Raw genomic sequence first — 22670 nt, 5'->3', positions numbered from 1 at the left:
GCTGCAGGACAAAAGCCCGTGCCAGGAGCAGCCCCAGTGCAGTTTTGGGGCTCCCCAGAGCAGGGGAACCCCCCCCGGGTCCTGCACCTCCTCTTGGGGCAGCTCAGGAGCTGGGGGGCTGGTGCCCCATGGGCGGCTGCTCCTTGGCCCAGCTCTCACTGAGGGCCAAACCGCTTTTAGGGCAGCAAACCCAAGGCACCAAGAAGGCTGCTTGTCCCCAGGTGTCCCCAGACCCTGCTAAGCCAAGCGTCAGCACTGCTGCACCTACGTGGGGTCCCACGGCACAAAGTGCCACAGGCCTTGGGCTGGCGTGGGCACCCCACGCACCCACGAACGGTGGCTGGGGGCACAGCCGGGCACCACAAGCCACGCTCAGCCTCACAGAGCATCCAGCACCCCCACTGCCCCTCGCCTCCGCAGCCATCCAGGAACAGAGACACCCGGGGCTCCCGGCAGCGATGCAGCAGGGACCAGGCGAGGCAGGGCACAGCAGCCAGGGGCAGGCACCAAACCCCTCACCCCTCCCTGCATCGCTCCTGCTCCTCTCCATCTGCCTGTCCCGGAGGGTACCGGTTCACCCCAACAGCCACGTGTCTGCAGAAGGACTTTATTAAGCTACGAAAATGCACAAACCATCCTCATAATTGACACCACGCCCCACGACTTAAAGCAGACGCTACCCCAGGTGATGGCACCCAAGGGAAAAGCCCCCATCCCGTCCCCCAGGCCGGGAGCCCACCCGGGCAGTGCCAGCAGTGGGGTCCCAGCCTCGGTGACCTGTAGGAGAGGACGGAGGAGAGCAGCACACACAGCCTCAAAGGTGCTATGGACGGAGCACGCAGCAGTTCCTAGACAGGCGCACCCCAAAGCCACAGGGTTTGGCCACGAGCCCCGTGGGGCTGGGCAGCACACAGCTCGTCCCAGAGAGGAAAACCTTCCCTGGGGGAGCACCGGCTGCATCCTGCACCAGGGCTGCACCTCTCCCATGGCACAGGCACCTTTCCCTGGCCGGCACGAGCCTGCAGAGGCTGGGAGCCCTGGGGGGGGTTCCAGCCATGCAGCGCGGTGCTCGGCCACGCAGCCGGTGCTCAGTCACTCTGTGAGTTGGTCGGAGCCCTCCAGGGTCCTTTTCCTGCCCCTCGGTGCTGATCCTGACGGACAGCACTGGGAGGATGCAGAGCCCATCCTGCTCTCCTTCTCCGAGGTGGGACCTGCAGCAGCCAGCACTCGGGCCAGGGGTGTTCAGGGCCCCCCTCCCACGGTCCCAGCCTCCCACAGGCAGGGCCACATCCTGGGGGGCTACTCGGGAGTGGGACAGGCTTTGACCTCCCCAGAGTGTCCACAGGAGCCTCCTCCCCTTCCTTGCACTGCACAGCCCCGAGGCGCTGGGGGCAGGAGGCAGCTGGGAACGGGGCAGGGGTCCTGGGTGCTGCCCCCCAGAGCTCCCAGACGAATTTGGGCAGCCAGGGGGGGTCTGAGCATCAAAGCTGGGTGGCAGCAGGGAGCCTGCTCTGTGAGCAGGGTTCAGGGCTCAAACTCCCTTCTGCTCCACCAGCCAGGCACGGGGGCTTTTCAGCTCAGCTGCAGCCACCCAGGCTCCACGCTCCCGTGGCTCTCCTGGCTTTGAGCTCAGACAAGGACACGAAGACACCCAGGCAGCTCCGCCAGCCACCAGGAGGCTGCTGCTCCCCAGCCCCACCAGGGCACTGGGGGATTTCCTCGAGGTGCCGAGGGGTCAGGGCAAAATCCCCAGCCACATTTAAGAGCTACGGCTGCCCGCGCACCGTGTCGCCCCCCGTGCCGAAGGTGCCGCCGTCCCCGTGCGCCCGCAGGTGCAGGAGCAGCTTGCTCTTGGAGCTGAAGCCCAGCCTGCACTGGGCGCAGGCAAAAGTCTTGTAGCGCCGGTGGAGCTTCTTGTGCGTGATGAGGTTGGCCTTGTTGCAGAAGGCCTTGTCGCACTGGGCGCAGGCGTAGGGCCGCTCGCCCGTGTGCACGCGCTGGTGCACCAGCAGGTTCCCGCTGCGGCTGAAGCTGCGGCCGCAGACGGGGCACTTGTGGGAGCGCTCGGGCGCGTGGCTGCGCTGGTGGATCATCAGGCTCTCCTTCCAGCTGAAGCTGCGGCCGCAGCGCCCGCAGACGAAGGGTCTCTCCTCGACGTGGGCGGCCCGGTGCTGGCTCAGGCTGGCCTCGTCCTCGAAGCGCTTCTCGCACTGGGGGCACTGGCGCGGCGCGGCGGCCGCGTGCTCCCGGCGGTGCTCCTGCAGGTCCCGTTTGTGGCGGAAGCGCCGGCCGCAGAGCGCGCAGGGGTAGCTGCCCTCGCCTGCGTGGACAGCCCGGTGCCGCAGGAGGTCCCCTCGCAGGCAGAAGGTGCAGCCGCACTCGGCGCAGGCGTGCCGGTGCCGGCCCCGGTGCTTCTTGTGTGTCAGGAGGTTGCGGTGGTGCTGGAAAACCTTCCCGCAGGCCGTGCACTCGTGGCTGGGCGCCGGGCCGAGGTGCTCGCCCTGGTGCGCCCCCAGGCTGGCCGCGTCCTCGAAGTTCTCCCCGCAGGTGCCGCAGGTGAGGAGCCCCCCAGCCGCCGCCGGCTCCAGCGGCCGCTCGCCCCGCTCCCACGTCCCCATCCTCCCGGGGGAGCCCCAGGTCCCTGCCTCGCACCAGCCAGGGCACAGAGGGGGGCACCCCAGCTCCTTGGCACCCCCAGTGGGTGGCACAGCTGGGACCCAGTGTCCCTGGTCACCGTCCCCAGGCGGGTCCTCGCCAACCATCCTGCCCCGGGGAGCTGCAGGGAGCAGAGGCACAGCGTCAGGGAAGCATCCCAGTGTCCCCACAGCCTGACAAAGCCACCACATGGGCAGCACCAGCCTCCCCTCACCCCCCTGGTGCCATAGGGTGGGAGCCCTGAGCTGCGACACCCCCACCTGTGGCTGGAGCCGCCTGCCCCATGGCACAGCTCGGGGCTGTGCCCACGACGCACAGAACCTGCCCCAGCCACCAGCCCGCTGTCCCCAGGCACCCAGGGGGCTGCACCCCACGCCACTCACCAATGCCAGCGGTGTCCGGAGTTTCTCTGTCCCCCTCACCAGGGGAAGCCCCCCCACATGGCTCCTCCTCAGGCTCCATTTTGGGGACGAGCTTGGACGAGGTGTCAACAGAGCCTGTGTGGGAGAGAGACCCCTCAGCATCCCCCGGAGCACACCCGGGGAGCGTCACCGCCACCAGAGGCCCTGGGGACATGCCAGGGGTGCCAACAGTGCCATCCAAAGCTGCTGGTGCCAGCCCCAGCAGTGGCACTGAAGCTGGGAGCAGTGGGGCTGGGGTGCCCAGGGCACTGTCCATGCACGTTTTTGGCCAGCCCGGGTCCTGGCACGGCTCCTCCTTACCCAGGCAGGCGACCAGGTCGTAGTTGTCCATCATCACCTCCTGGTACAGCTCCCGCTGCCAGGCCGCCAGCTCTACCCACTCCTCGGGGGAGAAGTAGATGGCCACGTCCTCAAACGCCACCGCAGCCTGGAAAGCAAAGCCGGGGCTGGGGGTCCAGCAGCTCCATCCCCACCTGCGGGATGTGGCACCTGCAGTGCCTGGGGGACATGCAGGGCTGAGGTGTGTCACGGTTCCCAGAGCATCCCCATTCTGTTCCCATCCCATCCCCATCCCATCCCATCCCATCCCCATCCCATCCCCATCCCATCCCATCCCCATCCCCATCCCCATCCCCATCCCATCCCCATCCCCATCCCCATCCCATCCCCATCCCCATCCCATCCCCATCCCATCCCATCCCCATCCCCACCCCATCCCCATCCCCACCCGCGGGCCACCCGGACCCCCGGCCGTGCAGGCTCTGTGCGCCCAGCCCGGCACAGCCCGGTCCGCAGCTACCGGGCCAGAACCGGGCACCGGGACGAGACGGAGCTGCCCCGGGGGACCGGTCACCGGATCCCACCCCCCTCACAAACACCCGGGGCTCCCTCCCTGCCCCTCCCAGGCGCGGGGTCTCGCGGGTCGCACCCGCTGCATCGCTGCCGCGGGCGGGGGGCGGCGGCACCGGGAGCCCCCGGCACGGGGCGGCCGCGCCGCGATGGCGCCGGCGGAGACAGCACCGGGGCGGGCCCGGAAGGGGACGGCGGGGGAGGAGCGGGGCGGGGCGGGGAGCACCGGGGGTGTCGGCACCGGGGGGTGTCAGCACCGGGGGGCACCGGCACCGGGGAGCATCAACGGCGGGGAGCACCGGCACCGGCGCGCTCCGGCACCGGGGGCGCATTGCGCACGGGGAGCATCGGGCGCGGGGAGCACCGGCACCGGGGGCACCGGTACAGGGCGCCCCCCCCGGCCTGCTCGCCGTTACCGATCCGGTGCGCCCCCGGCGAGGCCGGGTGCCCCGCAGCCGCCGCTTTGGGCAGGCGGGGACCCCGCTGCGCCGCACCGGTGGCGGCAGGGAGAGCCCCCGGTCCCGGCGGTCCTGGCACCGGTCCCGGTGGTCCCGGCACCTGGGCCGTGGGAGCAGGAGGTGGCCGGGGTCCGGCCTCGCCAGCAGCGCCCTGCCCGGCTGTGCGCCCCGGGATCCGCGCCCGGCCCCGGCCGGTGCCCCCCGACCCTTGGATGTGCCGGAGCCGCGCTGCACGGGGAGCCCGGGGGTCACCGGGGGTCACCGGGGGTTACCGGTGCCCGCAGGAGCCCGCTGTTATTGGGGTGCGGTGCTATATTTAGTTTATTAATGGGTTATCGTGATGCCAGGTTACTGGGGAGCACAGTTTTGGGGTTTCCCAGTTATTGGGCACCACGGTTATTGGGCTGCTGGGTTATTGGGATGCCCTGTTATTGGGGTGCAGGGTTATTGGGGTGCCAGTTTATAGGGCTGATAGAGTTATTTAGGTGCCCAGCTATTGAGGTGCCTGGTTATTGGGATGCTAGGGTTATTTGGGAGCTGGGTTATTGGGGTGCTTGATTATTGGGGTGCCCAATTATTGGGGTACTGAGTTATTGGGGTGCCTGATTATTGGGGTACTGGGTTATTGGGGTATCTGATATTGGATCCCAGGGTGCAGGGGGTGCAGCCCCTCTGGGAGCCGTGGTCCCGGCATGGGGCAGTGTCCAGGGGGGCCGCAGGGACCCCACCCTCACAAAGGCTGGGCAGGGGGGGCAGCGCAGTGCCCAACGCACCCCCAGCACTGAGCCCGGTGGGGAACCAGGGGGGTCCTCAGCCCCAGGCCCCCTCCCAGACCCCCATCGGGTGGGGGCCGGGCTGCAGCACCAGCAGCGGAGCGGAACGGGAAGCTGCGCGCCTGCCCCGGCAGGTGTCACCCGACAAGAAAATAAATCATCTTTCACAAGTAGGTCAAACACCTAAAAATGTTGCCCGGGAGGTACACGGAGCCGCAACGAGAGTAAAAATGAACGCGTGAGGATCCCGGGGAGGGCAGGGAAGTTACCGCAGGGCACCAAGGACCCGGAGCCCAACAGGCCCTGGCCGTGCAGGGCTTTGGGCAGAGCCCCCGACATGGGGATGGTGTTGGGGTGGTGGAGAAAATTGGGCAGAGCGCACACGGAGCCTTCTCCCGCAGGAGGCACAGGGGGAGGCAGCCCCACAGGGGGCTGGCAGCAATGCGGGTGGGAAGGGGGCTGTGCACTGGGATGAAAGCTGAGGGAAACTGCAAAGGGTTTGGTTAAAAGCAGCTCGGGAGGAGCCAGGGGGCTGCGCTCCCTCCCGCACAGCTCACGCGTCAACGAGCACGCAGCGGGGAGAAAGCAGCGTGCGCAGGGCTGGCGGTACCGCGCCGTGCCAAACCTGCATGCGGTGCTCCCTGCGGCTCCTCACCCCGGGTAATCCCCTTCTGGTGCTCCAGGAGCTGAGTTAAACCAGTCCGCAGAATCACAGCTCTGGTTGCAGACTCCTAACAGCAGCACTTTTTGTTTTAGGGCTGGGGAGGCCGTGAGGTTCGGGGTGAGGAGCACAAGGGCGGCTGTGGTGGGGCTGGCAGCGCCGTGTCCCCGTACTGCCTGTGCCGGCCGCGCTGCGAGCAGGGCTGGGCACCCAAACCTGGGGTCAGGAGGGAGAAAACCCACGCCTCAGAGGTGAGCGTGCTTTGCACCGACAGCAGGGAGCTGTTCCCAGCACACACACGTCTCCGCCGCACGCACCCATGTGGAAAGCGACCCCCAGCTCCTCGGGGTGCTGCTGCTGCTCCCGTCCCTGGGGCAGGACTTGGGCAGCACCCGACCCACATCCTGCACCCCACAGCCCCGGCTGCAGGGGAAGCCTCGGCAGGGCTCGGAGCCCCTGCGCCCAGCACCATGCCCCCTCCCCGGGGGGTTGTTGGTGACCGACATTTGGTTGCTGCTGCCCCCCACAGAGCCAAGGACTTTTCTGCTTCTCATTTTGCCTTGGTGGTGAGCAGGTGAGGGGTGCACCGAGACCTGGGGGGGGGGGACACAGCTGGGAGAGCTGGCCCAAAGCTGCCCACACCACGTGGCATCACGCAGTAAGAGCTGGGGCAAATTAGGATGAGTGGGGGACTTTTGGAGAGATAACGTTTGTCTTCCCAAGGCACCGTGACGCACGAGGAGCCCTGCTGCCCTGGACGTGGCTGAACACCTCCCTGCTGACAGGAGGCAGGGAAGGAAGTTCCTCGGTTCGCTTTGCTCACAAGCAGCTTTTGCTCTACCAGTTACACGGCCTTTATCTCAACCCACAAGATTTTCCCGTCCCACTGCGGGGCAGCGAGTGAGCAGCTGCGTGGTGCTGGGCTGCCTGCCGAGAAAAACAGCTGGAAAGTGGCGAGGACGAAGGTGTGCCTGGTAAAATAATGTTCATAACATAACCTGTGAGTTCCTAGACCGCAGCCCCTTCCCTTCACGTCTCTGCCATTCCCACCACCAGTTCCCCCCGACCCCAAAATGTGCAGAGCCTGAAATCCACACACCCCGCTGCGCCCCTCGCTCTGCTCTGCGCCCAAAACAGCCCAGAAAGCAGCACCCCAACCCAAGGGAGCAGCGGGGGCTGTACAGAGCCCGGCCCCACAGCAGCACCCAGGACACTGCGGAGCTGGAGCCCGGCTCCTCGGGCACCAGGACCGTGGTGAAATCCCCAGCACGGAGAGAAGGCAGAGCCGGAGCCCAGCAGATGGGGAAGCCGCCAACACCCCCGTGCTGGGAAATCACCTCCCCTCGGCGCGCGGGTGGTGTGAAGTGAAGGATTTTCCTGGCACAGGGAGCCAAGAGCTGCTCCCTGCAGGCTGCAGCCCCCCAGGGTGCCGCATGGGGCACAGGGACACGTCCCATGCTCATGGTTGGGGACCTCAGCCCCGACACGTCCCACGCCCCCTCCTCTCCCCCTGCCCAGCAGCGCTGCGGGGCTGCCACAGACACGGGTGCAGGGGGTGAGATCCTGCCAGAAGCACCAAAAGCATAACCGATGCCTTTCCCTTTGCTTTTGTGCCAAAAAGAATTGAAATTTTGCAGACAGCTGAAGTGCCCCTGTGAGATACCAAACTGCTGCTGTGCTTGGGCACGAGAAATCCCCCCCCCTGTGCCCACCCAGCAGCACCGGGGGGCTCGGAGGCAGCAGAAGCTCAGGCACGAGCTGCATGGCTGGGGCTGGGCTGCGCCCTGTGGTGCCACCCAGTGCCGTGCGGTGCCACCCTGTGATGACACCTTGTGCCAAGCGGTGCCACCCGGAGCCGCCCGGTGCCACCCAGGTGCCGGGTGATGGAGCAGGGCCCAACGCCAGCTCTGATTCAACCTCACCGTGGGCTCATGGCCAAGGGCAGGTGGCCTTGGTCGGGCACGAGCCACAGGCACAGGCTGGCACCAAAACAAACTCAGGAGCAACGTGTCCCCACCGTGCCAGCAGCCTCCTGCCCGTGCCGTGCCCGTGCCAGCTGGGGCAGGAGGGGCAGAGCTCACGGAGCCGCGCTGGGGAGCTTTGGGTGCTGCAGCAGGCAGAGGTGCTGCCGTCCCTGTTTGCCCCTGGGATTTCCTTGCGACAAGCCCCTTCCCCAGCACGAGCACCCTCGAGACGTCCCCTTTGGGTCACATCAGGCAAATTGCCCTTTCTGCTCCCGCACCCAGGGCCCCATCGCCCGCAGGGAACAGTCACCGGCCCGGCCCTGGTGCCACCGAGGTGCCCGCAGTGCAAACCTCCGTGTGCTCACCCCGGTGACTGACAGCTCTCACCACACGCAGGACAGCCCCTGGATAGTGGCAGCACCGTGCCCGGGGAGGCAGCGACCTTCTCCATCGCGTGGGGAACGGCTCCATGCCCCCCCCGGGGTGTCGCTGCTCCATCTGCTGCCCTACTTGCGCACCGGCTGCCCCCACGCTTCGCTTTCCAGGGAAAAATGATTTTCTTGACGGCTGACAGATGTGCTGCACCCCCTTCTGCAAGCCCCGCTCCTACAAACCACGACCTGTGCCGTCAGCATTCACCTGCACGCGTCGGCACAGCCGCTTCCCACGGGCACGAAGTGGGGGTCTTCATTTTTCCTGGGTTCTGGCAAACCAGCCAGGCTGCTTCGGCACGCTGGGGCACGCAGAACTGAAAGGCCAGCAGCCAGAAACCTTGCACCAAGCACAGAGACATATTGAGGCGTCCTGCAGCCCTTCGCAGGGCATCACCGGGCAGGAGCAGCCCCCCTCCCCGGCTCCGCAGGCAGCCTCCTGTCACCCCATCTGCTCCTGACCCCGTGCTCCAGAACCGCGAGGCGGGGTGAGAAAGTTTTCGGGGGAAACTGGGGCAATCGGAGCAGGGAGAGGCAGCGCCGAGCGGCGCAGTGCTGCTGGGGGAGCCTTTCCAGGCCAGCGCTGAGGCAGGGCCACGCAGGGAGCCTGCAGGCAGACACGAGCCCCCCGTGCCCCCAAGGACGTGTTCCACCTTGAGGAGCGGTTACGGCGGTGCCGTGCTCCACCAGAGCGCTCGGCGCGGGTAACCGGTGCCGGTTATCGCACGGATACCTCCCCTCTCGCCCGTTTCTGTGTCAGCCCCGAGCCTGGCACAGGCAGGTGACCGCGGGGGCTGTTTGGGGGTGCCCTACTTGTGGGCTGCGTGGCCGTGCCCCCACGTGCGCCGCCTGCACGTGGCCGCAGCTCGCCCAAACCTCGGCGCAGCGAGCGCCCGGCCCCCCGGCCCCGCTCCCCTCCCGGGACTCATCTGGGCTGTGCTGCCAACAAAAAGCATGAAACGCCTGGAAGTCCCTTTCTTCCTCCTCTGCCTCTCCAAATGAAGGCAGGAGGCCGGGAGACAGCTTCCCAATTATCTCTCTGCAGCGGGAGCGGAGCTGGAGGGGCCGGCAGAAATCGAGGTGGTGACAAGTGCCCGGCACCCTCCCGGCACCGCCAAGGACACGTTTCTGGGTCTCCACTTTCCGAGCACTGAAAGTTACCGAGGTCGCTTGGTGCTGCTGAGCACCGAAGGCTGGGTGAGGCTGGGCGCAGCGTGCCCCACGGCAGGACCCCGGCCATTTGGAGCCACCCCAGGGCACACCAAGCACCCAGCTTCTGGTCCTGTGAGCTTTGGGAGGATGAGGGCACACAGGGGACCCTGCTGGCACGGAGCTGCGGGATGGGACAGGGACAGGGACAGGGACAGGGACAGGGATGGGACAGGGACAGGGATGGGACAGGGATGGGACAGGGCAGGAGGAGCCATGTTCGGGATCCTGGAGGCACCGGCACCGCTCCTCCTGGAGAAGGAGGAGGACAGGACAATGTCACAGCCAGCCCCAAAAATAGATCAATTGAAGGAAAAACCGCCCGGCTGCAGCAGAAACCTTTGTGGGGTATTTTTGGCCGAAGATCACGCTTCCCCGGCTCCCACGCTGGAGACACCTCAATTAACCTTTGTGTAATTAGCTCTCCCCAGAAGAACAGATGTCGTTAGCGGGTAGGGATGCAGGAACAAAGGGCACCTTGTGGTGCTGGACCTCGCTCAGAGCAGGACGGGGACAGCTTGCGGGCAGCATCCGGAGCTCCCCCAGCGCACAGACACGTCCACCAAGGGCCTGCAGGACAGTCAAGGGGATTGCTCTGGGGACTGCAAAGTCCTGGGGGGGGGAAAATAAAAGAAAAACACTCGGAAAGGGGCCCTGATGACTTGGTCACGCCGGAGGAGGCTCCAGGGAGGAGAGGCACAGCAGCCCCACGGCACCCGAGGGCTCACGGCCACACGTGGAAAGGAACACGGCCGGGAAACGCGTCCTGCAGCAGGGAGCTCAGCTCGGGTGATTTAGGAGCTGCTCCTTCAGAAACAGCCCTCTCTGCCTTAAAAGGAAGCCTCCCTTTGGCAAAACACTGCTCCAGGGCCCCAAAAAGCTGCATGAGCTCATAAAAGACCTGAGGGGTGGAAGATTTGCTCTCAAAAGAAAGGCGCAGCTGGTGGGAGAGATGGGAGCCTTACAGGGCCGTCACAGGCATTGTTGGTGGTGTGATTCGGGGCTTTCTGACTGCAGTTCTGAAATGTGGGAACAAACTGCAGCTGGTGTGCGAGCACCAGCTGGAGCAACGCGAGGAGGAGGAGGAGGAGGAAGAGAGCAGAACCACAGCAACTCAGGCAGGAGGGATCGTCCCCGAGGGACACGTTTAAGAGGACAGGGTAGAGCTCGGCCTCACGCCTCCCTGCTGCAGGAGCACCCGATGTACGAGGCAGGTGCTGAAGGCGGAGGAGAACCAAGCCTGGTCCACGCAGAGCAGGAGCAAAGCGCGGCCGCTTGGGTCTGGGGACGATGCAGCAACAGTTTGGGAGCAACCGGGCACGGACACAACCCTCTGCCGGCGGGACAAGGCAGGGGCTGCCCGCAGGGGCCCCCTGCTCCTGTTCCTTGAGGGTGGTTTCAGCCACAGGTCCTACGGCTTCAACCCTCTCCTATGTTCAGCCCCTTCAAGCCCAGGGCGTTTCTTTCTCAAGCCCTGGTAAACCAAAGATCTGCTGATCCTCACGGCGCTGTCCCCTTCTGTCAGAAAAAAAGACACTGACATCGTCTCTGGGTCATCCTTCGACCTTTGAAGCACTCCCGTGCCTGCTGCTCGGCAGGTACGGGGCTGCCAGGAAGCTTCGTTAGTTTTGGAGGGTGGTGACCGAAAATAGTTTTGTCATAACCCAGAAGCAGGCCCTCTGGGGACGGGATGGGGATGGGATGGGGATGGGATGGGATGGGGATGGGATGGGATGGGGATGGGGATGGGATGGGGATGGGATGGGGATGGGATGGGGATGGGGATGGGATGGGGATGGGGATGGGGATGGGATGGGATGGGATGGGATGGGGATGGGGATGGGATGGGGATGGGGATGGGGATGGGGATGGGGATGGGGATGGGATGGGATGGGGATGGGGCGCTGCAGTGGGGCAGAAGCCAGGAGGGTGCAGGAGCTGTGCTGAGTCACGAGCGGCCGGGCCCTGCCCGCACGCTGCCTCACGGCGCTGCTCACGGGGCTGCCAGATGAGGTCAGCAGGAAAACATTTCAGAACACGGGGTCAAGAGGAGGGCGAGGTGTTTGGAGGAAAGCCTCGCTGCGGGGCAGCAGAGGCACAGGAGGGAGCAGGGCTGAGCACGGTCGCCTTGCCCTGCACCAGGGGGGTGTCCGTGGCACCTCTGCGGTACCGCCAGATTTTGGGTGTCTGCAGCCTGCTCCTTTGGGCAGCCAGGGGGTTACTGCCACCTCCTCCTGCAGGGGAACATCGCTGTCCCCATGGCCACATCTCTCCTGGGCTCTCCGGAGGCTCTCTCTGCCTCCTGCTCCACCAGGCCACGCGTTCTGTGCGAGCACGAAGCTGTCGTGACCGGCTGCCACCTCACGAGAGCGCAGCGAGGGGCGGCCATCCCAATCCCTTCACCCCCATGACGAGGACACTGCTCGTCCACGCGGCTCAGCCCTTCCCTCACTCGCCTTTTGTCGCTCTTTGGGGCAAAAAGAGGCATTGGCAGCGCCAGCCCCGATTCCCCGCAGCCGTTCGCTGCCGGTGCCGTGCTCTGCGTGCAGCTGATAAGTGATAACACCACGAGATCGATAAACACCTGCTGGGCAGGGCTTTCTTCAAAGGCTCCTTTGATGCCAACCCCCCTCCAGCGCTTTCCTTTGACAGAAACGGGAATTTTTTCCGTTAAAGCGAGAAGTTTTCCCAATCCCCGCCAAGTCTGAGCTCGTCACCTGGCAGCCAGCAGCCGGCTGTGAGAGGCTGCGACTGCAAAGGCTCCTGCCCCGGGGACACACCGGGAACACCGGGAGCCCTGGGAGCCCCAGTAGCCCCAGTTGCCCCAGTGACCTTGGTAGCCCCGGTAGCCCCAGTAGCCCCGGTAGTCCCAGTGACCCCGGTGACCCCAGTAGCCCCAGTCACCCCAGTAGACTTGCTAGCCTCGGTAGCCCCGGTCACCCTGGTAACCCCAGTAGCCCTGGTGACCCCAGTAACTCCGGTAGCCCTGGTGACCTCAGCAGCCCCAGTAACCCCAGTAGTCCCAGTAACCCCAGTGACTCCAGTGACCCCAGTGACCCCAGTAACTCCAGTAGCCCCAATGACCCTGGTAGCCCCGGTGACCCCGGTAGCCCCGGTGACCCCGGTAGCCCCGGTAGCCCCGGTGACCACCGCACACCGGGGCCGGGCCGGGCCCGCAGGCCGCGCGGTCCTCCGGGGCAGGCCGCGTTGCCATGGCGCCGCAGCCGCTCTAGCTGCGGACCATAGAGAGGCGGCCTCAACAACCCCGCGGGTTGCTATAGTGACGGGGTGGTTGCTATGGTAACGGGGAGGGCGTGGCCACGCCGGGCGGGAGGCGGGGCCTGATGGAGGCGTTGCTATGGGAACCGCCGGCAGGTGTGGCGGGGCGGGGCGGCGTTGCCATGGCGACGGGGGAGGATGCTGGGGAACGCCATAGCACCCCATAACCCCCCCATAGCCCCCCACGGCCCTCCTATAGCCCCCCATAGCCCCCCGCAGCCCCCCACAGCCCCCCCATAGCCCCCCCATAGCCCCCCACAGCCCCCCATTGACCCCCACAGCCCCCCCATAGCCCCCCTAAAGCCCCCCATAGCCCCCCCACAGCCCCCCCACAGCCCCCCTAAAGCCCCCCATAGCCCCCCCACAGCCCCCCACAGCCCCCCACAGCCCCCCCATAGCCCCCTGCTGTGAGCCCCCTGGGAGCCCCCCACTCCAGCCCCTGTCAGCACTCAGAGCCCAGAACATCCCCGGCGGCGGGGACAGGGACGGGACGGGACACGGACAGGGACAGGGACAGGGACAGGGACAGGGACAGGGACAGGGACAGGGACACAGGGACAGGGACAGGGACAGGGACAGGGACAATAATGGGACAGGGACAGGGATGGGACAGGGACAGGGACAGGGACAGGGACAGGGACAGGAATTGAGGATTAGGAATGGGGACAGGGACAGGGACAGGGACAGGGACAGGGATGGGACAGGGACAGGGACAGGGACAGGGACAGGGACAGGGACAGGGACAGGGACAGGGACAGGGATGGGACAGGGACAGGGACGGGGATGGGGACGGGGACGGGGATATGGACAGGGACAGGGACATAGGGACAAGACAGGACAGGACAAGGCTGGGACAGGGATGGGACAGGGCCACGGGGCCAGCACGGGTCGGGCCGTGTCAGCTCTGCCCGTCCCCCCCCCGCCCGGCCCCCCCCCGGCCCGGCAATCATTAACCGGGAGCCGAGCGGGGCCTGGGCGCGATGCGCGGGGGAAGCCGCCTCTGCCTCCCCCTCCTCCTCCTCCTCCTCCTCCCCGTCCTCCCCCTCCTCTGCCTCGGGCCCGGGGCGGGGGGGGCAGGTAAGGACCCCCCCGTAACCCCCGGGACCCCCGGGACCCCCGGGACCCCTGGCACGGCCCCACTGCGGCACGGCCGGGGCACACCGGGACCCTGCTGGGGGGTGGGGGGGTCAGAGGGGGGTCTGTGCCCATGGGACAATGGGATCGGGGGGCTGTGCCCATGGGGACAGTGGGGTCAGAGGGGTCTGTGCCCATGGGGACACCAGGGTCACAAATGTCCATGCCTTTGGGACATTGGGGTCTGTGTTTATGGGGACAGCAGGGTCAGGGGGGGCTGTGCTTATAGGGACAGTGGGGTCGGGGGTCTGTGCTTATGGGACACTGGGATCAGGGGGGTCTGTGCCCATGGGGACAGCAGGATCAGAGGTGTCCGTGCTAATAGGACACTGGGATCAGGGGGGGTCTGTCCTTATGGGACAGGGGGTTCAGCAGGGTCTGTGCCCATGGGGACAGTGGGACGAGAGGCATCCATGCCTGTGGGACACCAGGATGAGCGGGGTCTGTGCTCATGGGGACAGCAGAATCAGCAGGATTTGTGCTTATGGGGACACCAGGCTCAGAGGTGCCGATACCCATGGGGACACCGGGGTCTGTGCCCATGGGGCCACCAGGCTCAGCGGTGGCTGTGCCCACGGGGACTCGGGGCTCAGGGCGGGACGTGGGGTTTATTGGGGTCGGTGCCCCGGGGGCTCAGCTGCTTTCACCCCACAGCTGAGCCCGCCTGCGGGCCCGGCCGCCCCTGTCCCCCGTGGAGCAGCTGCGTGGAGCAGCCGGGGGGTGCCACGTGCCGCTGCGAGCCCGGCTTCACCCCCAGCACCGACCGCGGCTGCGTGCCAGGTAGGGGACGGGACCCCCCTGGGGGGCTGCGTGCCGGGCGGGGGGACACTCACACGGGGACCCCCATGGGATGGGGAACCCCCCGCTCCGGCCACCCTGACCCGAGCCCCCCGAAGCCAGGACGTTCCCGGGGCTCCTGACGCCGCGGGACCCCGAAGCCGTGGCCGTGAGCCCCGTGCTGGAGGCGGATCTGCCCCGGCTGGTGAGTGGGGGGCTCGGGGGGGGGGTTCGGCAGGAGGGAGCCCACCCGCAGCACCCAGCCGAGCCCCCCCCCCCCTACAGTTCCAGCGCATCCTGGGGTCCCTGGACGCCTACGTGGCCTCGTCCCTCCTGGAGCCGCGGTGAGCGCCGGGGGTCCTGCCCGCCGCCCCCCCCCCCCCGAGCCCCCCCCCAGCAGCACCGCCGGTGCCCGGGTGACGCGGTGGGCTCCCCGCAGGCGGGGGGCGTCGGGGGTGACGGTGCTGCACAGCTTCTCCGTGCTGTCCTCGGTGACGTCCCGGCACGTGGAGGAGGCCGTGGCCAGCTTCCAGGCGCGCTGCCGGCCCCCAGACCCCGGCTGCCGGCTGCTGCGGGACGTGGTCGCCTACCGCAGTGCGTGGGGTTTTGGGGAGGTGGGGGGGGTCGTGGGGGGGGGGGGGGATCCCCCGCTTCCTGAGCCTCGTCCCCTTCCCTCCCCAGGCATGAGCCTGTGTGAGCTGCAGCCCTGCGACCCCGCGTCCACCGTGTGCCTGCCCCAGGAGGGGCTCGCCCTCTGCGCCTGCCGCCCGGGTTTCCGCAGCGCCCACCCCATGGACCGAGCCTGCACCGGTGGGGGGCCGGGGGGGGGCAAAGGGGGGTCCCACGGGGGGCTGGGATATGGGGTGGTCTTCGCACCGCAGGGGGAAGGGCTCCGTGGGGGTGCTGATGGGGTGGGGGAGGTCTGAGGGTGGGGGGCGCAGCCCGTGGGGCGGGGGCCGGCCCCAAGGGGGGGGTCGTGGCCCCAAGGGGGTCTGAACCCCCCCATGTCCCCCCCTCTATCTCCGGGGGTGCACGGCTCGCCCTCCGTCCCCAGCCTGCCGCCCCGGCTCGCGGCTGAGAGACGGCGTTTGCGAGAGGTGAGTGCGACCCCCGCGGCCCCCCCCGGCCCCCCACGGCCCCTCCCGGCCCCCCCGGGGCTCTCGGCCCCGAGCCCCCCGCCCCGCCGCCCGCCCTCAGCGCCCGCCCCCCCCGCAGGTGCCCCTTCGGCTTCGGCGGCTTCGAGTGCGAGGAGCGTGAGTGAGGCACGGGGACAGACCCCGGCCCCGGCCCCGACCCCGATCCCAATCCCGATCCCGATCCGGACCCCGGCCCCGGCCCCGATCCCGACCCTGGCCCCAGCCCCGACCCCAAACCCGACCTCGACCCCTATCCCGAACCCGATCCTGACCCCAACTCTGACCCCAGCCCCGATTTCAACCCTGACCCCGACCCCGACCCCAACCCCGACCCCTCCCCGATCCTGGCTCCGAACCCGACCCCGATTCCAGCCCCGGCCCCGACCCCGACTCCGATCCCGACCCCGCCCCCTATCCCCATCCGGATCCCTATCCTAATCCCGACCCCGACCCCGTCCCGATCCCGACCCCGATCCCAATCCCGATCCCGACCCCGGCCCCAACCCCGACCCCTCCCCGATCCCTGCCCCGAACCCGACCCCGATCCCAGCCCCGGCTTCGACTCCGAAGCCGACCCCGAAGCCGTCCCCGATCCCGACACCGACCCCTGTCCCCTCCCCGATCCCGATCCTAATCCCGACCCCGACCCCTCCCCGACCCCTCCCCGACCCCAACCCCGACCCCGACCCCGACCCCGACCCCAACCCCTAACCCCATCCAGACCCTATCCTAATCCCGACCCCGACCCCGGCTCGGCCCCGACCCCATTTCCAGCCCTGACCCCATCCCGATCCCAATCCCGATCCCAATCCCGCCCCCTCTCCCCGCAGCCCTCCTGCTGGCGCTGGTGCTGGTGTCGTGCTGCGGGGGGGCCCTGCTGCTGCTGCTGCTGCTGCTGCTGCTCGGCGGGTACGGCCCCCCCCCGGCCCCCCCGGCCCCCCGACCCCCCCAAACCCCCCGACCCCCCCAGCCCCGGCTCTGCGTGGGGAGGGGGATGCGGCGGGACTCCCCCACTCGCACCCCCACGCGGAGCCCCCCCCGTGCTCCCCAAATCTCAGCCCCCGCCCCATTCCCCCCCCCCCCTCTCCCCAGGAGATCCCGGCGCCCCCCCCCGCCACCTCCCTCCCCGCTGCCCGCCCTGGGGGCCCTGCAGTTCCCGGCGCGGGGGCTCAGCCTGCCCCGGGTGCAGCCCTGCGGGACCCCCGAGGCCGAGCCCCCCGAGCCCCCCCCGGTGAGTGTGTGCGGCGTGGGGGGGGGCGGGAGATCCCCCCCGTGGGGCGCTCCCACGGTGCGTGACGGCTCCCCCCGCAGCCTGCCCGCATGGAGACCTTCCTGGCGCACCGGGGGGGCCCGGCAGGACGGGGCGAGGACCGCGACTATTTCTGAAGAACCAGCCTCCCCCCCCCACCCCCCCCACGCGGGACGGAGCTGCGGGGATCCACGCGTGGGGGGGTGGGGGGGGGGGGCACCGCTGGACCCAGCACGGAGGATAAAGTGGAAGCCGCAGCTGCTCCGCGTGGTTTTTGGGGTGGGAGCGGCCAATGCGCATCCGCATTTATGGCACGGGGGGGGGCAGGGGAGCACTTCATGCCCTCCCACGCCCCCCCACGCCCCCCCCCCCCCGTGCCCAGGATGTAATCACGGGCACGAGTGGGAGTCTCCCGCGCCCGCCCTGGCTGTTATCTCGCCTCGTCCCTGGAGTTTGATCGCAGCGAGGCCATAAAGAGCGGAGCCCCCGGGACGCGGAGGGCGTGGGGGGGGGAACGACCGGACGGGGACGGCCACGGGTGTTCATTAACCCGCGGGGGGGTGGGGGGGGGCCGTGCGCGGAGCCCCACGCGTGGGATGCGCTAGGGTGGGAAGTGGGAAAAGGGACAAGGGACGGGGGGGGGGACGACGCACGGACGGCTCCGCGCGCTCCTGCACCGAGTGGGGAGGAAAAGGGGGGGGCCGCAGCATGGGACCCCCACCCTGGGGTGCTGCCCCGGAGCACGGGGCCCCTCCCCGGCCCCCCCCGCGGGGGCGGGGCGGCGCGGAGCGGAGCGCGGCGGCGAGCGGCGGCGAGAGCGCAGGTGCGGGAGGCGGCGGGGGGGGGGGGGGGGGGGCAGCCGGGGTCGGAGCCCCCCCGTGGGGGGGTGCTGGGGGGGGGGCACCGTGGGGCGGCCCCACTCGTGGCGGGGCGAGGGAGGGGGGCGCGGCGGCCGTGCCCGTGCCCGTGCGCGCTCGGCACCGGGGATGCGGAGCCCGCTCCCGGCCTTGACCCCGGGGGGGAAGGCAGCGGGGGCAGGATCTGGCCCCCGGCCCGTGCAATGCGCAGGGGGGGGCGGAGGAGCCGGGGGGGGGTCAGCGCCCCGCGGCACGGCCGGGCCGGGGCAGAGAGCCCGGGAGGCGCCGCGCTCCCCACGCGAGGTGAGTGGAGGGCGCACGAAGGGGGCTGTCGGGGCCGGGCGCTCCGCCAAGGAGGGGGGTCCCGGGGGGGCTCGGACCCGGGTCGGGGGGGTCAGGATCAGCCCCCGCAGCCCCGTGCCCGCTGTTGGTGAGTTTCGGAGCGCCGGAGGAGCCCCAAGGAAGGAGCCGCGCAGCGCTCGCTGTCCCCGTGCCCACAGGGGGGGTGGTCTCCGGCACCCCCCAAGCTCAAGACGCTGCTTTCGGGGACCCCCCCGCACCCCCAGCTGGGATCACTGGGGCTGTGCAGCCCCCGTGCTGGGCACATTGCTGCTGCTGTGGCTGCTCGGGGTGTCACTGGGTGCCACCACCCCGCAACTCCAGGCACAGGAGCTGTGTGGGATGGGAGGGGTGAAGCCCCCCGGGTCCTCTCCCGCTGTTCCTTGGCTCCGTGCCTGCCCCCGGCTGGGCTGGCAGCAGGGTCCCGTGTCTGGGGGCACCGTGCCCGTCGTGCCCATCTGTACCGGGTGTGTGTGGGGGGCTCTGCTTCCACAGGGGCTGGTGCCTGGTGCTGTGGGGCAGGACGAGGCGCCCTTTGCTGTGCAGAGCCCACGCCGGGTTTTGTGTGCGGGGAGAGGGCACCCATGGGTGGCACCATGGTGTAGGGAGGGGAGTAGCCGATCCTCCTGCCTGGGGCGCAGCGTGAGCGCACGGCACTGCCATCCCACCGCGGCATCTCCCCATGGCAGGGCTGGCCCTGCTGCTCACTGCCCTGTTCCTCCCCAGGTCCCCGGGAAGGATGTGGCCGCTCCGGCTCGCCTGGGCGCTGGCAGCGCTGGGCATCGCGGCCGGCACCGACCCCAGCGCGCCGCCGCCGGACAAGGCCTCCATCTTCGCCGACCTGACGCCCGCGGAGCTGCGCGCGGTGCGGGACTTCCTGATGGGCCGCCCGGAGCTGGGGCTGTCCCCGAGCCGGGGGGGCTCCCTGGCGCAGAACACGCTCTTCCTGGTGGAGCTGCTGCCCCCCAAGAAGCGGCTGGCCCTGCGCCACCTGGACAAGGGCGGCCCCGCGCCCCGGCGCCAGGCTCGAGCCGTCGTCTTCTTCGGGGGGCAGGCGGAGCCCAACATCACCGAATTCGCCGTGGGGCCCCTGCCGCGGCCCAGCTCCTACCGGCCCCTGCGCTTCAAGGGCAGGCGCACCGTGCCCTTCGCCGCCCGGCCCATGACGCAGCTGGAGTACGAGCTGCTGCACCGCGCGCTCGTGCAGGCGACGGAGCCGCTGTACCGGCTGCTGCGCGACGCCACCGGCTTCTGGTACCACAACTGCACCGACCGCTGCCTCACCTTCTCGGACATCGCACCCCGAGGGCTGGCGCCCGGCGAGCGCCGCAGCTGGTTCATGCTGCAGCGCTTCGTGGAGGGCTACTTCCTGCACCCCGTGGGGCTGGAGATCCTCATCGACCACCGAGACCCCAATCCGCACCGCTGGGCCGTCCAGAGCGTCTGGTACAACGGGCAGTACTTCTCCAGCCCGCAGGAGCTGGCCGAGCGCTACGAGCAGGGCCAGGTGGCCGTGGCACGGCTGGCCGACCACGCGTCCCAGCTCCTCTTCTCCACCTACGTGCCGCGCGGGCGCTTCACCACCGGCACCCCCACCGACGTGCACGGGGCCAAGGTGTGCGAGCCCCAGGGCCGGCGCTACCGGCTGCGGGGGAACCGGCTGGAGTACGGGGGCTGGAGCCTGGCCTTCCGCCTGCGCTCCTCCTCCGGCCTCCAGCTCTTCGACCTGCGCTTCAACGAGGAGCGCGTGGCCTACGAGGTGAGCGTGCAGGAGGCCATCGCCTTCTACGGCGGCGACACGCCGGCCGCCATGCAGACCAAGTACATCGACGCCGGCTGGGGCATGGGCTCCGTCACCTACGAGCTGGCCCCCGGCATCGACTGCCCCGAGGTGGCCACGTACCTGGACGCCCACCACTTCTACGACACCGACAGCCCGGTGCGCTTCGCCCGCGCCGTCTGCATCTTCGAGCTGCCCACGGGCGTCCCGCTCCGGCGGCACTTCAACAGCAACTTCCAGGGCGGGTACCAGTTCTACGCCGGGCTGGAGGGGCACGCCCTGGTGCTGCGCACAACCTCCACCGTCTACAACTACGACTACATCTGGGACTTCCTCCTCTACCCCAACGGCGTGATGGAGGCCAAGGTCCACGCCACCGGCTTCATCCACGCCACCTTCTACACGCCGCAGGGCCGGCGCTACGGCAGCCGTGTCCAGAGCCACGTCCTGGGCAACATGCACACCCACCTGGTGCACTACAAGGTGGACCTGGACATCGCAGGTGCAGCCCCCCGCCGACCCCCTGGGGCCGGACCCTGTGCCAGCGGCTGCGGGAGGGGGCTTGGGGGTGGCACGGAGCTGGGGAGGGGGCTCGGGGCCGTGTCCCTGCTGCCGCTGGGATCCCCAGGGTGATCCTGGAGCGACTGCGGCTCACGGCCTCTCCGCTTGCAGGCACTGGCAACAGCTTCGAGACGGTGGACTTGAGCTTCGAGAACATCTCCAACCCCTGGAGCCCCGACGCCCGCGTGGTGCAGCCCTGGCTGCACCGGCAGCCGCGCCGCAGCGAGCGCCAGGCGGCCTTCCCGCTGGGCCAGGCGCTGCCCCGCTACCTGCTCTTCTCCAACCCTCGCCAGCACAACCGCTGGGGCCACGCGCGCAGCTACCGCATCCAGCACAGCTCCCACGCCGGGCGCGTGCTGCCCCGCGGCTGGAGGGAGGAGAGGGGCATCTCCTGGGGCAGGTGGGGCTCCGGGAGGGGCTCTCGGCAGCGGGCACCCCCTGGTGCATCCAGGGGAGTAGGGTGGGAGAGGTGTCCTGCAGGCATGTGGCACGCGTGCATGTGGCTCTGCAGGGTGCCCGTGCTCAATGGCAGGGCTGATCCTCTCCCTGTCCCCGTCCCTGTCCCCGCAGGTACCACCTGGCCGTGACGCGGCACCACGAGAACGAAGCCGTCAGCAGCAGCCTCTACACCCAGAACGACCCCTGGGAGCCCCTGGTCAACTTCGAGAGCTTCATCCGTGACGACGAGAGCATCGAGGACCAGGTGACGGGGACAGCGGGGCTGGGGACAGCGGGGCTGGGGGCTGGGGCTGGATGGAGCAGGGGTGGCTCTGGGCGTCCCCAAGCCCCGTGGCCCCCTGACAGCCGCGGTCCCCTCCACGCAGGACCTGGTGGCCTGGGTGACCGTGGGCTTCCTGCACATCCCGCACGCCGAGGACATTCCCAACACGGCCACCCCCGGCAACGCCGTGGGCTTCTTCCTGCGCCCCTTCAACTTCTTCGACGAGGACCCCTCGGTGGCCTCGCTCAGCCCCGTCATCGTCCGCCCGCTGGACCAGACCTTCTCGCGGCTGGAGGTGCAGCGCTGGACGCCCGACACCCCCGGCCCCTGCGTCGCGCCGGGGCCCTTCACCTACAACGGCACCTACTGGCCCGAGTGAGCGCGCGGGGACCCCGGGGACCTTGGGGACCTTGGGGACCTTGGGGACCCCGGCCCCTGGGGCTCAATAAAAGCCGTGCCACCTCCTGCGGCCCCGTCTCTGCCTGGCTGCGCCCCCCCCGCCCGCCGGCTGTCGCAATGTTTGATGACGCCTGCGTTCAAGGTTGGCCCCCCCGCACCCTCCCGCGGCCTTTGCCCCCCCATCCCCTACGCACCGGGCTGCTGGCGCTGACCCCAACCCCTCCCGCACCACCCCGGGGGTCTCCAGCAGCCTCCCCCCCCCCAGCGCAGCCGCACACAGAGACGCGTTCTCGGTCGGGTTTATTGGGGTGCGGGGACGGGGACGGGGGGGCTCCTACCGCAGAAGGCGACATGCGGGGCTGGGTGAGGGGGGGGGGACACGCAGAGACCCGGGCAGCGCCCGGCTACGGGACGACGGCACGAACACGGCACACGCTACGGGGAGCCGGGGGGGGGTGGGCGCGTGCCCCACAGCCCCCGGCCGGACCCTGCCCGCGCCCCCCCCGCCCCGGGGCGTCCCCCCCCTTGTGCGTGTGGCCCCGGGGGTCGGTGCAGGCAGGGGGGGGGCCGGGGCAGCGGGCGGGACCCCCCCGCCGCTCCCTCCTGCCCGGTGCCACCCGCTGGGTGCAGGGGGGCGACCCCGGGGCGGGGGGGGGGGGGCCGCGGCTGGGGGCGTCCCCTGGGAACAGGGGGGGGCGCGGGGAGGGGACGTGGCCCGGACCCACGGCGCGTGGGAGGGGGGAGAAGGCGCCGGGCCAGGGCGAGGACGGGGACGCGTCCGGAGGGGCCCACGCGGGTGCTGCCGCCCGCCCCACGCCACGGGGGGCAGAAGGCACTGCCGGGACCCCCCCCAGCCCGCCCCCAGCCCCACGGGCACAGCGCGGCCCCGCGCCCCCGGGAGCCCCCAGCGCGCCCCCGCGAGCGCACGGCCACGCGTGGACCCGCACCCACGGAGCGCGCAGGGCGGGCGGGCCCGCGCCACAGGGAAACAAGCGTGCACACGCACGCACACACAC

The 22670-nt window shown here is 69.5% G+C and overlaps 2 protein-coding genes across 2 annotated transcripts; one reads left to right on the top strand and one right to left on the bottom strand.

The window, feature by feature from the left end:
- Positions 1–638: 638 nt before the first annotated feature.
- On the bottom strand, positions 639–12636 carry LOC116486717 (zinc finger protein 436-like). Its single transcript, XM_032183159.1, has 4 exons — positions 12507–12636; positions 3378–3575; positions 3039–3152; positions 639–2776 (listed from the first exon to the last, which is right to left on the bottom strand). Exons 1-4 carry the CDS (start codon positions 12634–12636, stop codon positions 1767–1769), a joined length of 1452 nt encoding a protein of 483 aa, XP_032039050.1. The 3' UTR covers positions 639–1766.
- Positions 12637–18932: 6296 nt separating this feature from the next.
- On the top strand, positions 18933–21634 carry AOC1 (amine oxidase copper containing 1). Its single transcript, XM_032183153.1, has 4 exons — positions 18933–20475; positions 20646–20934; positions 21105–21237; positions 21359–21634. The coding sequence occupies exons 1-4, from the start codon at positions 18933–18935 to the stop codon at positions 21632–21634; spliced, it is 2241 nt and encodes a 746-aa protein (XP_032039044.1).
- The last annotated feature ends 1036 nt before the right edge of the window (positions 21635–22670 follow it).

The sequence above is a fragment of the Aythya fuligula genome, chromosome 2 (assembly GCF_009819795.1).
Source record: "Aythya fuligula isolate bAytFul2 chromosome 2, bAytFul2.pri, whole genome shotgun sequence".
Classification (NCBI taxonomy): domain Eukaryota; kingdom Metazoa; phylum Chordata; class Aves; order Anseriformes; family Anatidae; genus Aythya; species Aythya fuligula.
The sequence above is the reverse complement of the archived record's forward strand: the minus strand, read 5'-3'. Positions and strand labels throughout refer to the sequence as shown.

Excerpts from the sequence above, each read along its gene's own strand:
- LOC116486717 (XM_032183159.1), bottom strand. The coding sequence starts at position 12,636 with ATGGCAACGCGGCCTGCCCCGGAGGACCGCGCGGCCTGCGGGCCCGGC. Across the intron at positions 3,576-12,506 it reads GGGTCACCGGGGCTACCAGG|GCACTGCAGGTGCCACATCC; the intron begins GTCATTGGGGCT and ends CATGTCCCCCAG. Across the intron at positions 3,153-3,377 it reads CGACCTGGTCGCCTGCCTGG|GCTCTGTTGACACCTCGTCC; the intron begins GTAAGGAGGAGC and ends TCTCCCACACAG.
- AOC1 (XM_032183153.1), top strand. The coding sequence starts at position 18,933 with ATGTGGCCGCTCCGGCTCGCCTGGGCGCTGGCAGCGCTGGGCATCGCG. Across the intron at positions 20,476-20,645 it reads GGTGGACCTGGACATCGCAG|GCACTGGCAACAGCTTCGAG; the intron begins GTGCAGCCCCCC and ends CTCCGCTTGCAG. Across the intron at positions 21,238-21,358 it reads ACGAGAGCATCGAGGACCAG|GACCTGGTGGCCTGGGTGAC; the intron begins GTGACGGGGACA and ends CCCTCCACGCAG.